Source organism: Miniopterus schreibersii, assembly GCF_964146895.1.
Source record: "Miniopterus schreibersii genome assembly, chromosome: 11".
NCBI lineage: Eukaryota > Metazoa > Chordata > Mammalia > Chiroptera > Miniopteridae > Miniopterus > Miniopterus schreibersii.
The window spans coordinates 18076168-18093686 of record NC_138111.1 but is presented as its reverse complement, the minus strand read 5'-3'; the positions used below and the strand labels follow the sequence as shown (position 1 = coordinate 18093686).

Genomic DNA, 17519 nt, shown 5'->3' with positions numbered 1-17519 from the left:
AGTTAATTGTACTGTATCATAAGGGCAGGACCTAGAAACCAGATCTTTGCATCAAATCCCCGCTCACAAAAACAAAAGCTTTAAACCCTGAAATTAAAAAGAATAAAGATGTTTATTTGTTTTAAAATGAACATTCCAAAGGCACATATATAAAATGTACGATTATTCAAAATTTATTTTAAACAGCTTCTTAGTTCTATCATTTTCTGTCTTCCATCTTCCATTCCATCAGTCACTACTGAAGACAGTTCAAAAACTACTTTTTTGAAGCCAGTAAGTTAGGTTTAGGATTCCAGCTAGTGTTCAGGGCAGACAGGCCAGCTCTGCTAGAACTACAACTAAAAGCCATCTCCTAGTGAGTTCCTCCAGGGTTCCTTGGAGTGAGCTCCATGACCCTGCTTTTGGGGATGGGAGAGGGATCTGCATCACAACAGATGGCCTGCACTATGTGAAATGCTTGTTAGAAAACAGATGTGTGCAATTTGCATGGATGATCTATGACAGTGGGTGGCCAAGAGGCCAGGTCACACTTGGACAGAGGGATTGAAGAGTCCACAGGCTTAAGGAAAACTGCTTTCAACCAGACTACTGTGTATTTTCTGCTGAAAATTAGTGTTCTAGGTGATAAGCTTAAATAAAAGACGGAAGAGGGGAAGGTAAATATGCCAAAGGTGAGAGCATACATTCAAAATAGCTTCTTTGGATTAAATTGTCATTAAGACAGTTGGGATATTTGGCTTGACTTTTAAAGAACAATATTGGTGGCAATGTCTCATTTTAAAATCACACTGCAATTAGAATTCTAGCAACTACCATAGCATTTATTAGCTGTCAAAAAGCAACAATCCAGTTTCATGATCAGAAAATAAAGCAGGATTTCAGTGTTTTCTTTATAAAATTATTGAATTTCAAAAAATATAAAGGATCTTTGCTTTTAAAAATGTCAGCTTTGCCATATGGTGTTCCGGAGATCTGCCCTCAGAAACTTCTTAAGTTTTACCATCCAAGGAGTCTTTATTTGTGACTGAGGCCCATCTGTTGTTTTCCATCTGAAGCTGGAAAGAAGACAATTTCTGCTTTATTCTCAAAGATTGCAAAATTAAATAACTATTTTCTTTTACATTGTCCTTTAGATTTTAAAATGTCAGTGTAGGATAGAAAACGGTCTCACCTTCTTCTGCAGTTTAAAGCAAAGTGAGAGAAGCTGGACCAAAATAGCCATCATGGATCTTGTCTTTGTAATACATTTATCAACCTATAGTGACAAAAAGTGAGCAAATCAAACTCCTTTGCAAGGGGTACTTCAAAAGACTTTATCATTATTCAATTTTAAAATGATAACAATTATGAAACTCTAAGGGATCTCAAAGGGTATATGGATTAGAACACATGAGCTGGCTTGATAACCTTGGGCCCCAGAACACAGATGCAGGGATTGCTGCCGGGTCTCACGCCTAGTTCATGAATTCCCAAGAAGAACAGATGGAAAATCAACCCGTTCTACTTCAGGCTGTTTTGGGGCTTCTCTAAGTACTTCAGATAGTGGCAGTGAAAGCCCTATTTTGTGATTCCTCGCACTCTGCTTTGTTGCTCTCCAATTCCCTATGAATAGAGCCCATTCTCTGAGGAGTCTGTGCCCTAGTCAGTCATGTGACGACACTGGCATTTAAGGGAAGCTGCTTCATGCTATGGAATTAATCATGTCAAAAAGCCAATTTATTTGGTGAATCTACTGCTCCCTGGGGTCATTTGTAACTGCAGATAGTGACTCTTGTAGTCATGGCACAAAAAAATGGAAATAAGTTGCTCTTCTGTGGTTATTAGCCCTTTATTTGAAGGAAAGAGGCTGGAAGCTAACCTGATAAAGTGTCAAAATCCCTCAAGAGCCTACCTGGATAACCCACCCTCACTTTTACCTTCAGAAACACTTGACTCTGCAAAGGAGTCTTAGTTATTGTCTGGAGCTGGTGGCAAAGAGGACTTAGCTTGTTTATTTCCAGGAGAAGCATGAGCTTGTCATCATCTTTCAGCTGAAATATAATTTAGGAACTTATAACAACTCCAACAAAACTCTATCTTTAAACTTTAAATACCTTTACACCTTAATAACATACCCCCCAAAGCGGGTGCCCATGACACCACCACCACCACCACCAGGCAGGTAGGCCTGCCTTACCTGTTTTGAGAAAGCTTGTGCACTTGAAGCAACCTTCAAGCCCTCTTCAGCAAAAACCTGGCGGAAAGAAAAAAACCATTACTTTAGATGTAGGTCATCTGGATAGTTGGTAGGAAAAATACGCACAGATAATATAAAAGCTGAAGCCTAAAGATAAAGGTCTGCCATGGAACACCTACATATTTTGTTGTACCCAGGAAAACACAAGATTTTAACAGTATTCCGAGGCGGCTTCCCCAACCAGCTGCAGCATCAATCCCTGAGGAGGGTCTTTGAGTAATTAGAGGTGTGCAGGTGTCCATAATTTATGTGGCTAAGTATGATATACTTAGCCACATAAATTATGTCTGAGCTTCTGAAGGGATCCGAAGCTCATCTTGTAATATTCCCAGTTATAAAAGGGTGATGAATCTTAGAACACGAGCTCCAAAGGGTTAGAACTTCCTCCTTCCAGCTAAGCGGGACAGACTTTGTCACCCACGCACGTTCCTTAGCCGGCCCCTTGAGAGGAGCAACACAGATTGGGTTTTGAGTCTTCGCACGCTTGGCAGTTCAGCAGGGGAACAGGGTGATGGGAAAGGGCAGTGACGGATGAGTTGGACTGACAAGAATATTCCAGATAAGTGAAAGATTCCAGGGGAGGAGAGGAATGAAAACTTGGCTTTAGGTGGCAGCAGTAAAAATGAAGTGAACAGGGAATCTGAGAATGATTTGTGAAGGGAAAAAACAGGTTTTGGTAATAAATTAGATGAAGAATATGAATGAGGCAATAATTTTAGGGATAATGTTAGTCCACTGCCCAAGAGCCATAACACCTTGCTCTCGTTGTATAAACCAATCTCAAGGTCAAATCGTGCTCTGCACCCTTCCCTGTCTTTTAAAGGAAAACCAGTGAGTTTTACACCTAGCTCCTAACCAAACAGAGTGACTCACTCACCCACAAATTCCTCATCACTCCACGTTACCACTTTCTGTTTCAGTATCTTCTCTTCCCTTCTAGCCTGGAAACCCCTCGGGGGCAAAATCCATATGTCTCACAGCGTCACGGTTTTAAAACCACCTCAAAGCTGACCATTCCCAAACCTCTCTCCCCGTTCCTGAGCTACCCTGACACCAGTCTTGCATATTCCACTTGAGCAAATCAGTGCCTGATTTCCACCTTCTAGATCCGGTGCTGTCCCTTAGTGTCCCCTATCTCAGTAAATGGAAATAAAACATACCTCTAGTTGATGAATTAAATCCTGAGAAGTTTTCAGTGGCCCCTCTCCCCTGAAATAAATGAATTATTAAGGAGGTAAGGAGAAGTTATTGCCTGGAAATTGGTTTTGCAATATTAAAATTTTAGAGCATTTTGTATATTAAGAGACCCCAATTTTTGAAGAATATTGAATAGATTAATAATATTGTGCTTGTAGCCTTAAAGCAACTTTAATTATTACTTCTTGGGCACTTTTAAAATCTTTAAGTAAACATCATACATCTTAATTTTACAATGTAAAGAAATTTAAAACCAACAAGTTATATTTAAGTTTTACTTTTCCTGTTTAACCTTTTCCATTTTGCTTCATAAATTAAACATATAAAATCTGATAATATGTCTTAACCGAAAGGCGAGGATCAGACTGAAAGTCAGGAAATTCTCATTTCTGAATCCATTTTCAGCTCTGGCGGGAAGAGGGTGTCACTTAAGTTTCAATTCTGAGTCTATAAAATAATTGTAATAATATTTGTGTACCTCTCATCAGAAGGTTAGGGAGTATCAGATTGAAACCACCGAGAATTAGGCCCTAAAATGAACAGTGAATGACCACAAAGAGCCGCCGAATGCCTGAATCAGGACTAGGCATGAATCAGGAGATCTGAAATCCAGTAGCAGCCCGCTCTGCCTCTTAACAACTATGAGATGTGAGCAAATTTTTCCTGTTCTCTGACATACTGTTGTGAGGAACAAATGAAATTATGAAGTAGGAACCACTTTAAAAACTATAAGGCACTGGTAACACTGAATTTTTTTTAAACTATAAGGCAATATAAAATCTAAAATACATAAACTATTAAGAAATATGAGTAATTAATTAAACATAAATTATTAAGAAATGTATATAAACTAACTGTTAAGACAACATCAAACACTAGCTGGAAGAAGAGCTATAAAATTACCCAGGAAAACTACAAAACCGGATACTGTAAAGGCCAACAGATGCGTCTCAGAAAGAAGCAACTCTATGAGGCTGATAAATCACAGTCTTAAGGGAAACAGGAAATATTGTTGGAGAAAAAAACAGAGGTTTTCAAATTCTATTACCAAGACTTGCTGATATGGCACAGGGTGTGATCCATCATAGAGAATCGATTTTCTTGTCCTGAAATTCAGTGTTCCTGTCCAATAACCATCTTCTAGCAACAAGTCTCATTCCCCAGAACTTTAGTTTTTCCTACCCCTCATAACGCAACCCTTCAAGCCTCCCACCTCTGTGGGGCGCATGTCATCCCTAACCAAAGCCAAAAATGGGGACCATACCGTCCTGAAATATTCTGAAATAAGAAACAAGAAATAAAAGGGGAATTACAAACAGAAAAAAATCTACTCATGAAACTTTTGTTTGGGAAGATTTTATATATCAGATTATATTCATTAAGTAATAATGCATTTCTCCAGTTTCTATCAGTCAAAGTAAAGATCTGATTTTTATCACCAGGAGGTAACTAGCATGATTTCAGCCAAAACTAAAGATCTTTGTTACTTCAATTAATCTCTGCACAGTTTCTTGTGTGAAAACAAAGGAGTTCCATTTTACTTTCGTTTGTGGACTTGACTCATCAGATTTTTTAAAGATATAAACTAAGAAAGGAGGTCAAAGTTAGTGCTGGAAACACTTAATCCCAGGAGAAGCTGCTCAAACAATTTAAAAACAAAGGAAGGAAACCACCAGAGAGGAAAGATCACCAATGATGGAAAATACGGTAAGGTGTCAACAAATGACTGCTCCACACAGACAAAACCGCTCAACTAGCATTTCTCCTTCACCCTCCAGAAGAACGGTTTATCCTGGAGAGGCAGGAGACACCCTCGAGAGGGAAATGGTGCTTCTTCCAAACGAAAGCGAAGTCCCCATCTTCCTCCCACCAGCACAGCATCCCCCCCTCTGCTCTCTCCCTCACCCCACCCCATGGAAGAGGTGGACGTTTATCTACTTTCTCAGTCTTTCCGGTGACTTTGTGAAAATATAGTAGCCCTTTCTTTTCTTTTTCTCTTGAAAGTAAAGCTGCCTTTGGGATTTACCTGCTCTTTCAGATGTTTTAAGAGACACATTCTGTCCCTGTGGAGTAAGATTACTTAATTCTAGAGATCATTTGTAAAAACCTACCGGCCTGTGGATATGAACTGACATTGTACAATATCAGCTTTCTCAGTATAAATGTGACTGACCCCCATCTGTCTATTCTTTTGCTTATTTTTTCATTTTGTTCAGAAGCTAGGTAGGGAAATGGTGCTATTTATTCAGCCCCCATGTCCACACAGTTGTAAAGATCCTACCTACTTGAATCGAGCTTAAGATTCCAGGTCAAATGGATCACATTTCAGAATACTGAACCAACTTGCAGATGTGAACCACTGCTGATAATATTTTCAAACTCAAAATGAGTAAAAGAGGGGCCATAACATTGGATATATCTAGTATTTTCCAGGTTTTCAAAAATGAAAAAGATAGATTTCAGAAAATTAGTGGAAAGTTTGAAGTCATTCCTTAAGAATATTGTAGGACAGATTTATGAGCAGATAACTGATATTTAGCAATATGGAATTACCATACATATATACATAATCATTACTATTTATGACATATCTATATATTCATTACTATACCATAGAGAGAGATTATTTTTAATGGAAGATTTTGGAATGTGATCAACATTCACTTCAACAAGGCATTTAATCAGAGTCTTATGATGTGGACAAGACAAAGAATGTAGGTCAGACAATTGCAAAATTAGGGAAAATCTATGATACATAATAAATACTGATTCACAGAGATTTGGGACTCTATTGAGGTCCTGGGCCTAATGGCTCTATTGTCTGATCTGTGTCTAATCAACCACTTGTATAAAGATTCAAAAGGCATGTTTTCTAAACTACTGATGCTGGGCTGGGAGAGACACTGATGTACAGAATGAAAAAAAAGCAGAATGCAAAATTATTTCAAAATTCCAAAAATAGGATACAAACCTAGAAGAGGATCCCTTCTACATCTAAATCTTAATTAAATGTCTTCTTGTTGCATTCACTTAATTGACATAAGAATGACATATATAGGCTTTTTACCATGTATACGAAACTGACTTTAACCTATCAGTGACTTAACATGGCACTTTTTCTCTACACTAGATATTAAATTGATTTTAAAAGCTCGAGCTGTATTTACCTGGTGAATAAATACAGCGAGTAGGCCGAGCTGGACATGCTCCGTGCGTATCGAACAATCTCATTCTCCTGATTCTCCCACTTCTCGATCTCGCAGTTGGCATCGGAGGTGAGCAAACCCAGCTTAAGCCCAAGCTTTGCAATCTTGGCTTTCTCCTACAAAATACGGAGAAAACATTTTAATCACCACGATTCTGTTATCATTGATGTCAAAGGGAGAGTAGAAGTAAGACTGTGATCACAGATAAGGTCTTACCTCAGAGTCGGACTTGTCTGGCTTTAATGACTTCAGGTTCGTGCTATTCTTCTGTGACAATAAAAAGATTAAGAGGAAAGATTAGGTTCATTATGAGGAAATCCGACAGTAATGGGAAGCATAACAAAACACCCGTAATAAGATTTTAATCTAACCATTTGCAGTGCACACTTAAAATTTATTAAGAACTAACTGCAAGCACGCTACTGCGAGCATGTGCGTTCAGCTCGGAGCAGGCAGTCAGCTGGAAACCTGGGCGAGGGGGGCAGAGCGGGGTCCCAGAAGGACGTAAGGACCTCGGCATTTTGCCAGAGCCCAGTTGTATACCTCCAAAGCTTTCTGGCCCCTCTGTGAGTTATTCTTCTGAAATGATATAATAAAATCAGCCACTATCTGTAGAGGTCCATCTGTTCCTAATGTAATGACTCCGGAATTCACCGCCTTTGCCCAATGTGCCCTTTGAGGGCCAAATTCTAGCACCCTTGTTTCACTGGCATCCTGATCCCCAGTCCTCTACCCAGGTTGTATAGGAGTTTATACCTAGAATTTGGGGTTTAATATTTGAAACGACATGTTGGATAGGCCCCTATCTTTGAAACAGCAAGTGTGTTCCTATGTGAGCTGTTTGGAAGTCAGAAGCTACTTCCCCCGAGAAAGCAGAAAACACTGTACACTAGTCAGGGTACCGGGCTGACCCACGGGTGCCTACTAACTAGAGGATAGAAAGCACTGCCCACAGCTGTGAGCCTTTGAAAAATATATTCAGAAGTCTTCTGAGATGGGAGCCCAGGTTGGGCATCCCTCTCACTCTGAGATCTGCTGGGGACCCCCATGGTTGGGGGGGGGGTGTTTCCAGGACAGCTGGGGCTCCTGACATAAAGGGGCCAGGAGATGCAGGAAACCTTTTTTTAAGGAAACATTTATTTAAACACACACACACTGAGTACATATTCACACACGTACACAAAGTATAAATTACAATAAAATAAAACACGCATGTGCTCACTTAGCCTAAGAAGCAGATCATCACCAGTACCTCTAGGTGTATGTGTACCTCCGTTTTTGTGGCCTCGTTATTACCATGACTTGTTACTTCTGACCAGCTATTGTGTCACCAGTTTTACTGTAGGACAGAGCATCCTCAATGTTTCCTTTTTTCCCTACCCCATAGTTTACAGTTGCTCATTTGACAGAGCCCTTTTGAGATTTTCTAATGCCATTAACTACAGGAGAAATGGGAGAAGTTAAAGGACAGAAAACAAGTACAGGGAAACTGTGAGGTTACACACACACACACACACACACACACACTGCCTCTTATGTCCATTAGAAAGTAAATGGAGGTGATCAATGAGCTCTCTGGCTCCTCCTGGTGAAGGCGCAGCACCTGGATTCTCTCCCTTCGTCTAGCAGACTACAAAACTATTAAGAAAGCATTTATGAAAGTTAAGAGCACCCTACAGGTTTTTAGGTTTTATTTTATTTAGAATTTTATGTTCCATGTGTTCTTTTAAACTGAGTTGTGTTTTCATTATTTTTAGCTTTACTTTTACAAATTACTATTAAAGTGTTTGATGAAGATAGGAAGGGAAGGGCCTGAAAGGGTACAGAAACCGTTGTAACGGTGCACCCAAGCTTGCCACCTAGTGGACACCACTTTGGGAAGCAGTCAGACACATCAATTTCAGTTATATAAAGCTACGCATTTCAAGTCTCTAAATATAAATAGCGTGGCATATTTTCATCAAGGTAGGAAATATTAAGAAAGTCCCTAGCTTGTAGAAAATGATTCCCACATGACCCTGTGAATTAGATCCAAGATATGAGGAACAAAAAGACCCCCTGACTTCAGGTTATGGCTTATTAATCATACCATCTGTTACCTATTCCCTCAACCCTCCACACCCAACACGAATAATCACAGTATGGGCTGCAACTAGATTGTCCCTCAGCATAACAACTATGAACAATCAACATTTAATATCTTATTTTTTTAATGACAATTATTGGGGGGTGGATAGCAACAGGCAGCAAGAGCATAACTGAATTCTAAACAAAAAACACTCTGAAATGTACAAAACTCTTCTACTTACCATTGGCTTTGGAAGTGAAAGGTAGCCATACTTCTCTCCTACAAATAACATATATAACTTAAAACAAATTTTCTATGATTCACACTTCATTTAAAAATATTAAATAAACAGGAATGTCAGTCTATTGGTTTTCATAATTTTGTCTATTAATTGCATATGATTCAGAAATAAAACTGTACTTTGATCGGTGACCACAGTGAGCGGTTGTATCTGTAAGTTACCTACGTTGGTGACTCTCCACCTCCTCCAACGAAATGGCAGAAAACAAAAAGGCAAATTGTCTCAGTGCCATTTACTCACACGTCCCACCAGTCTCGTTCACAGTGAACGCTTTCACAGCAGCCTGCCTTAGTGAGACCTGGCTCTTCAGGACCAGTCTTTGGTGCTTGTGTCCTGTAAGTCCTGGGCCAAATCATGCACAGCTACTCTCCTAGCTCACTGCCCCAGGCAGGGAGGCGACAGCTCGAGTGTACAGACATTCGGAAGGTGGAATAAAGCAGACAACAGGCTCTTGGCTGGGAATTAACACGAGGCAGGAAGCACAGCTACTAAGGAAAGGAGACCCGTCACACCCGCTTCATCACTGCCCTTTTATTTTTCCGGCTTCTGGGTCATGTATAAAGTCAAATTACAATGAATGATACTTTTTTTTCTTTTTTTTTTTAAAGCTAGTATATTCTATCTGGAATAAAAATTCAAGATAAGACTTGAACAGTAATTGCATCTTGATTTCAAGGAGAGAGTGTGCAGCTATAATATATCAGGTGGAACCATATAAAATTGCTGATACTCAACTACTTTGAAATACAAAAATAGCAATTTCATATAGTTCCACCTAATCAAAGCCAGTAATATGTCAAAACACTAAATCATGCCCTTCCTTATAGAATGACTGTTACATGAACAGGGCAAACCTGTTCATAACATACTTAACATTTCATCTAGAACTGTGTTGTTGAATCTGGAATCTGCTGGCCACACGTGACCATTGATCACCTGAAGCATGGCCAGTCTGTACTGAGATGTGCTGCTGTAAGTACAAAATACATACAGGATTTTGAAGACTTAATATAAAGAAAAAAATGTAAAAGATCTCAATAATTTCAAAATATTTATTGTAAACTGAAATAATATTTTGGATATGTCAGGTTAAAAAAATAGTATTAAAATGAATTTCACCTGTTTCTTTTTAAATTTTTCTTGTGCCTCCTATAACTTTTAAATCCCATATGTGGCTTGCACTCTGTTTCCACTGAACAGAGCTGATCTAGAAAATAAACTGTCATTAAGGGTCAGCCTTCATGGTACAAAGAATAGCTTTATGATTCAAATCATTTCTTCGTAATGTCAGAGTTGTAAGGGAATTTTATTAATGGTTTTCTGGCATCAGACTTGTGAGAGAAAAAGAAAACTTTAAGGAGGAAGTAGGAATTTCCATGCCTTGTCTCCTAACCCTGATGTAAAAAGTGCCTGATTTAGGGGTGAGACTATTAACAGGAGACTGTCTTCAAGTCACTCAGACCCTCAAAATTCCCCATCTGTCTTCATTCAAAGTGTGAATTCTGTCCACAGCACCCCTTAAAAAGTGTGGTCTTAATAAGCTTGAGAAGAGGGCATAATCATTACTTAAGTATAATTAGCTTCGGTGAGCAATCCTGTATTATCCACCCTTGTGATCCCCATAGTGCCCATGATCCTGAAATGTTCACATTTACTCTCCAAAAGGGAAAAAAAAAAGCCAACTGTTTCAGTATTTCTTATTTCTCCAAGGTATACAACAGAGTTAAAGAAACCAGGAGGTAGGGAGAGATAAATACGATAAGAAGAGAGCCTTTCTACAACTGGTCTGCTACATTGCCATCCACCAGCTCCTAATTGCCTGGCAGTTCCCAGGCCTGCAGCCCTCTGACAGGTACTTGGCTTCGCTCCCTCTTTCTAGCCTTCAGGTAGACGCAGAATCCTTTAAAATTTGAAGATCATTGCAAAACTGATCATTCTTCAGACAGTTTTCCTCCAAATGCTATGTAGGCAAAGTTGTCCCTCTTTCTCCCAAATCTAATATAGCCAAGTAAGTTGATGAAATACCCCCCAAAAAGATGAATCTGAATCATTTTATAGTTTTTTTCCATATCAGCCTAATTATTGCCATGGATTGGAAGCAGAGCAGGAATATATTGACTCAATTATGTTTTGCTATTACATCAAATTAAAGAGGCATCTCTCATGAAAACATGTTATAAACATTAGAAGCAATTGGAAAAACAAATATTTGGGGAAAACATACTGGGTACAGATATTTGATTTACAGAATTATTTTCAAAGCACTAAATCCTTTGTTTAATACCCCCTAAATCAAACCACAACTGTGCCATCTTCTGAGTTTATATCTCAAGATTAATTAAGTTCCAAAGGCCCTCTCATCTTATGAGAGTTCCAAAATGATTTCTATGAAAACCTAATTGAGGAGTACTGTTCTCATTTCCAATATTCAGAGCTTGTCTGCATCTCTACAAAATAAAATGAATTCCCCAAGGACATGTAAGCCTCGTTATTTCGCTGCATTATTCCCTGTTAGAAATTTAATTAGCTTTGGGGTTCTAGAGGGGCTCTACATGACCTGGTCAATCAGAAAAGGGCCCATGTCCCCAGACCCCCTGCATTGAATCCCTAACCACTAAAGGCGAGGCAGATAATTGGCTAACCTCAGGAGTGGGAATGAAATATTCTAATCCAAACCCAGTTGCCAACCTCAAACCCTCCCTTTCGTCTACAGTCAGTTAATCACCAAATCCTACCAATATTATTTGGAAAATTTTCCTCATTTCAGTCCTCTTATTTCCATTTCTATTATCATCGCCCCATCATCTCGTCTGGACGGATCACTCCCCTGTTCCAGGCTCATGCGCCCACAAGCACGTGCCTCTTCCTACACTCCCCACGTCCGTGACCAGCACCCCACGCATCCCACCTGCCGAGTGATAAGTCATGCGCAGAGCTATGAAGAGGGATACCCACAACCTTAAACACGGAGCTTAGTCACGGGACTCCAAACGGGTCAAAGAGAACAAAGGAAATGCAGCCTCCTTACAGGAGGGACAGAGCCTGTGAGCTATGAGAGGAGGTTTTTTGACATTTATTTGTTGAAAATAATCTCAAGTTCCGAGTGCTGATACATATTCATCACGAAGGGAAAGTGAAGTCTTTTTTATCTGGTCCCTTCTAATACGAAGACCGTGGCCTCCCTGGAAGTTTGGGCAAAAAGACAAAAGGGCCAGAAGACAAATGCTGATTTTGGCGTTCCTCAAACAATCCCAGGAGGCCCTGCTGAGATGTTTGAGCGTCCCGAGTGGAGGACAGTGACCCGGCTCTCAGACCCACTTCCAGTATGAGAACACTGAGGGCGCTTCCTCATTGCTTAGCACGCCGTCCCCTGGCTGCGCCTCCTCATTGCTTAGCGCGCCGTCCCCTGGCTGCGCCTCCTCATTGCTTAGCGCGCCGTCCCCTGGCTGCGCCTCCTCATTGCTTAGCGCGCCGTCCCCTGGCTGCGCCTCCTCATTGCTTAGCGCGCCGTCCCCTGGCTGCGCCTCCTCATTGCTTAGCGCGCCGTCCCCTGGCTGCGCCTCCTCATTGCTTAGCGCGCCGTCCCCTGGCTGCGCCTCCTCATTGCTTAGCGCGCCGTCCCCTGGCTGCGCCTCCTCATTGCTTAGCATGTCGTCCCCTGGCTGCGCCTCCTCATTGCTTAGCGCGCCGTCCCCTGGCTGCGCCTCCTCATTGCTTAGCGCGTCGTCCCCTGGCTGCGCCTCCTCATTGCTTAGCATGTCGTCCCCTGGCTGCCTGCTTCAGTGATACCTGCGAACACATCTGGCCATTTTCCCGTTGGGAGAGGCAAGACACGCAGAGCAGACGAAGGTGGCTGGAGTACAGCAGAGGCCTTTCGGTAACAGTGACACCCTGAGTCATAGCAGCCGCGGGGAAGTCAGGACGGGCAGGGTACCCGCTGCCCTCCGTAGGGCCAGCAGCGCGCGGGGCAAGGTGAAAGGAAGGCCTGTCACAGCCACGCGCCACAGGGAGAGCGGCGCCGTGGCGCGGGACTCCGCCCGCCCGGGGGTGGCCCGCGCGGAGGTGGACTTCTCCGCGGAAAAAGCTGCTCCACGAGCTTCACGAGAAAAAAGAGAAAGAAAGGCGCTGCAGACATCGAGCAGCTCCGCCTCGGCCCCACAGAATGATGGCCTCGGGCGTCTTCACCGGTTGGGCGACCAGCGTCCCACTGACTGGGCGCAGCAGCCTCCCCCGGGAAGGAACTTCCGTGCAGCCCCGAGGAGGGTAAGGCACTCCTGCGCTCTCGGGGATCGTCACCCAAACCTACAGCAGACCCAAAGGACAGGTCATTCGCACAGTCTCCAGCCTAGAGGAGAAGAAACCACAGTGACCCTGGGGTCTGAACGTAAGCCTGTGGCTTCTCCTGCTCTGAGTCTGGCCTGTCCGTTGGGGGTTCGAGCGCTGAGAAAGGCTGGCAGGCCGCTTCTCTTCCTTTCCGGAACAGGTCGTCCGGCTAAGCGATCATTCTTCTGTGAGTGCGGATCGGTTACATCGCCTTACCTTTTCCTCTATGAAGCCTGTCTCACCTAATAAGCCATGTAACTATAATACTTCATCAAAGCATCCCAACCACACACCATTCGGACAGGAATCTTTAAATGCAGAAGCGCGGTAAACTTTTATTATACTTTACAAATAGTGTTATATCTACAAAGTCTACACCATTCCCTGATTTTTAAGCATATCGGCAATTATTCTACAATAATATTTTTAAAAATATGAAATGTTTAAATGTTCATATTCAGTAAAAATAGGTAATTTGATATTATTTTGACTTTAAATGCCATTTTATTTTAAAAACTAAGCATGCTTGACACTAACAGAAGCCGCGGGAAGGGAAAAACATATAAAAACACAAACATAAATAACAGGACACACAGTACAATGAGAAATAAACAAAATTCCCAGTTGATGTTAAAATAAAAGGTAAAAAAGACGCCTTCCCGGACATCGTACGGTGCTATTCTACATGTTGTAGAAATAATGAACTTACCCACCATAGGAAATAGTCCAAGATTAGATGGTCGTCAAGGAAAAAGGTTCCATCCAAGTGGAAGGAAGCAATTCAAAAATCAAATAACTACATTCATTTCATTATGAAATTAGTAGGATTAAGTCAAATAATCACTGTGCTGCAGAGGAAATTTTTACTAAAACTAAAAAACAATTTAGAATATAAAATGACTTCATTTCAATAGGAATGTTAATATTAATTCAAATAAATCTACTATGCTGTTGTACAACAAATTTTACTGTTTGGTTACTAAATAAAGGACAAATACTATTTTCATGATTTCTTGTTGAAGATATTTTACTATAAAAATAATGCAGTTGGGATATGACAAGATAATTCATTTTGCATCTGAAGTGTGAAATTAGAAAACTGAGTTGCATTAAAATAATAATATATTTCAATATGTGGACAGTCTCTCACCTTGTCTTCCTTCAAACACGTCGTTGATTTCTCTTAGCAACGTTGACATGTCACTAATTTGGGATTCCCAAGCTTCACAAAACACATCTAGGTTTTCTTTAGCAATTTTACTAGATGGATGCAATGTCAAAGTTTCAGCAGCAGAAATTATCTGAAGAAACACAATATGAACAGGTGTGAATTTCAAAATCTTCGAATCTCTTCGAATCACATGGGAGACCAACACTTAAGTGTGTCCTGTCCAAATCAGCCCAATAAACAGCTATGAAGTAATTTCCACACGGAAGCCTCACGTTGGCCAACGTGGAGATACGTGGTAGAACGAAACTTACTATTCCTTATAGTCTTATCTACAAACAGTAGGCATTCTTCTACACAGACCTTTCTTCAGGGAGCAATTATCTCTGTGTGTTTTTTATTTTGAGAGTACGTTTATCAAAGCGGGGGACAGTGCGACAAGGAAGAGCTTAGGACAGAAGCAGCAACAGGAGAGAATAGCTGGGGCTGCTTTGTCTCTCTAGAAATATAATAGGAAAGAGGTGAGCCAAGGTGGGGCTGCTGTCCCCTCGTTGGCGTCAGAGAAAAAGGGGCCTTGGGGACAGGTTCCGGGGGTTAACCCTGGACGGGCTGCCACTGCCCATGGCTCCCCTGGTTGCCAGTCTCGAGGGGTCCCTTAGAGTTTAGGAGATGCACGCTTGTGGGGGACAGAGAACGGGGAGGGAAAGATGCGGGAGTGCTCCCAGGAGGGAGAACGCACGAGGGAGCAATTGCCTTTACTCAAGGAAAACTGTCTCAGCAGTTCTTTCCACAGCATAATTCGACATTATGCTCAGACAACCAAGCGTGGGCTGTACACTGTAGCAAAGGGACGGTGGCCGCAGTCAGGGCAGTAACAGGAGCAGGGAGGCGGTGGCAGCAGCCGGTTAGCGGCAGTGGCGGCGGTCGTCGCAGCAGTAGCACTGGCGGTGTGGGCAGCAGTAGTGGTGCTGGCACGGCAGTGTTGGCATCGGCAGTAGCTGTAGCTACATAGTTAGTGGTGGCGGTGGCGGCAGAGGAGTAGTAACATGCACACGCCTATGGATACACTGTAGCTGTACAGGGTGGGGCAAAGGAGGTTTACAGTTGTTTATATGGAAAACGATACAATGATTAATCAATAATACAGGAATAAACTGTTTCATGTACTCACAACTGTAAACCTCCTTTTGCCCCACCCTGTATTCCAATGGAATCTTAGTAGAAGTAATGTTGTAACAAACATCGGTTTTTGTTGTTGTTGTTGTTTTGAATCTCCTTATGTCCTTAGGAATTACTGGGTCAAAACATGGGAATATTTTTACGGCTTGTTACATGATCATAGCTTACTTTTCAAACAGGTTACAACAGCCCACACTGTAAACAGCTTCATTAAAATAGATATAAACTAGGCTTCACTTAAATGGGCCAATCTCCAGGTTGGCCAGGAGACCAGATAACCCAGTGGAATGTCAGCTATGTTCCGGACTCTACCTAGGAAAATTCCAGCACCCCCCTTTCGCTCGGTAGATTTGGCCTGCAGTTATGCAGAACCACTTTACCTTCCTTGCACACAATTTGTTATGACGCTCAGATAAGACTTCATATAGAAGAAACAACCTACTGTTGATCGTACCTGTTGGCCAGTCACCTGAAACGTCTCCTCTGCATGGATGCAGGTTATTTCAAGAGGTTCTGTCCCTGATACGTGTCGCAGCAATCGACAGGTCTGCAAGAAAACATTTCTACCGTTCAACTTCCACATTCTCATCTCCACAAGACACAGTCTCACGTTATAATTCATAGAGACAATAAAACATTAAAACCCATAAAAATACATTTTTACATCAAGGAGAAATTATAATACTCTATTGGTTACCAACAGATTCTTGAGGAACAAATCAGGGTACGGCGTATTGTTTTCACTTCCTACCTGATCATGGCTAGGTGGTCACAGACTAGTAGGACCAGGAGAAGTCTCTGAGAGGACCTAGCAGTGCCCACACAGTGTATGTGTGGAGATACTTGGCTCGGAGAAGTGACTTGCCCAAGGTCTCTTGGCTAACCTAGGTCAATTATAAAAGCTACACATTCTGTCAACAAAAACCACTCTCCTTCTTGGTCAGTTAATTAACACACCTTTCAATGGAGATAACACTGGTTTAGGCAAGACCGATGTAATGAGTAAGGAGCCTACATCAGTGAAAATTATTGAAAACCCTGAGGCTTAAAACAGAACATTAGAAAAATATATTCTTTCCTTTTTTAAAAAGATTTGCTGCAGGATTCCTATAATTAGCAAGTTTGCTTACAGTCATAATATTTGGTTTGCCAACAACACAGCATCAAAACTATTTTTAAAAGGGGATGTACCTACAGTCATTTTAAGAATGCTCCTTAGCAATTTTCAGATATAATCGAGTAAAGGAGAGGAAGCTAGTCCAGTTGATCTACAGGTTCCTCCAGCCATCAGTCTTTGAGATTTGGTGAGCAAGGAATATTAGATGACCTAAAGATAGCTAGTTGGTTCACAGTTGTGCACTGATACGCATGCTGGCTAAGACATACCTTTTATATACGAGGTATACATAGGTTAAGCATATATATATATATTTTTTACTAGCAGATCACACATCTGACATTCTCAGTCGGTGGAAGGCTTAGAATATCAATTAACAATTGGAATTATAACCAAGTGGCAGGTAAGCACCAGTAACACGGAACAGGGACTTGGGAGGAACAGGATTGCTCCAGAGGAGGCGTATGGTACTGGGCGTCTTCTCCCGGTCCCTCCGCGCCACTCCCCTCCTCTCTCAAGCCTGCCTTTGTCCTGGGACACTGACCTACGTGGTCTGCAGCTCTGTTTGGCAGTGAGAAGCCCCAGGAATAGACCCGCAGGGATGAGGAAGGGCCTTCATTCCCATGCTCTTTCCTGCAGGGTCGCCTTGGGCTGTCTCTGTGTCTAGTCCCCAAATCACCTCTCAAGGCGTCTCTCTGGGAGACCCTATGCCCCTCCTGTTTCC

At 41.8% G+C, this 17519-nt stretch overlaps 1 protein-coding gene across 1 annotated transcript in view; it reads right to left on the bottom strand.

Moving 5' to 3' along the window:
• Positions 1-93: 93 nt before the first annotated feature.
• CTNNAL1 (catenin alpha like 1) overlaps positions 94-17519 on the bottom strand; it is a 45573-nt gene continuing 28147 nt past the window's right edge. Inside the window, exons 10-19 of the mRNA XM_081152071.1 lie at positions 16133-16225; positions 14482-14632; positions 8949-8986; positions 6856-6906; positions 6601-6755; positions 3397-3445; positions 2177-2233; positions 1917-2030; positions 1172-1255; positions 94-1055 (exon numbers count right to left, since the gene is read on the bottom strand). Coding sequence (XP_081008197.1) covers positions 990-1055; positions 1172-1255; positions 1917-2030; positions 2177-2233; positions 3397-3445; positions 6601-6755; positions 6856-6906; positions 8949-8986; positions 14482-14632; positions 16133-16225 — 858 coding nt within the window. The 3' untranslated portion in view covers positions 94-989. The remainder of the gene's footprint in view (positions 1056-1171; positions 1256-1916; positions 2031-2176; positions 2234-3396; positions 3446-6600; positions 6756-6855; positions 6907-8948; positions 8987-14481; positions 14633-16132; positions 16226-17519) is intronic.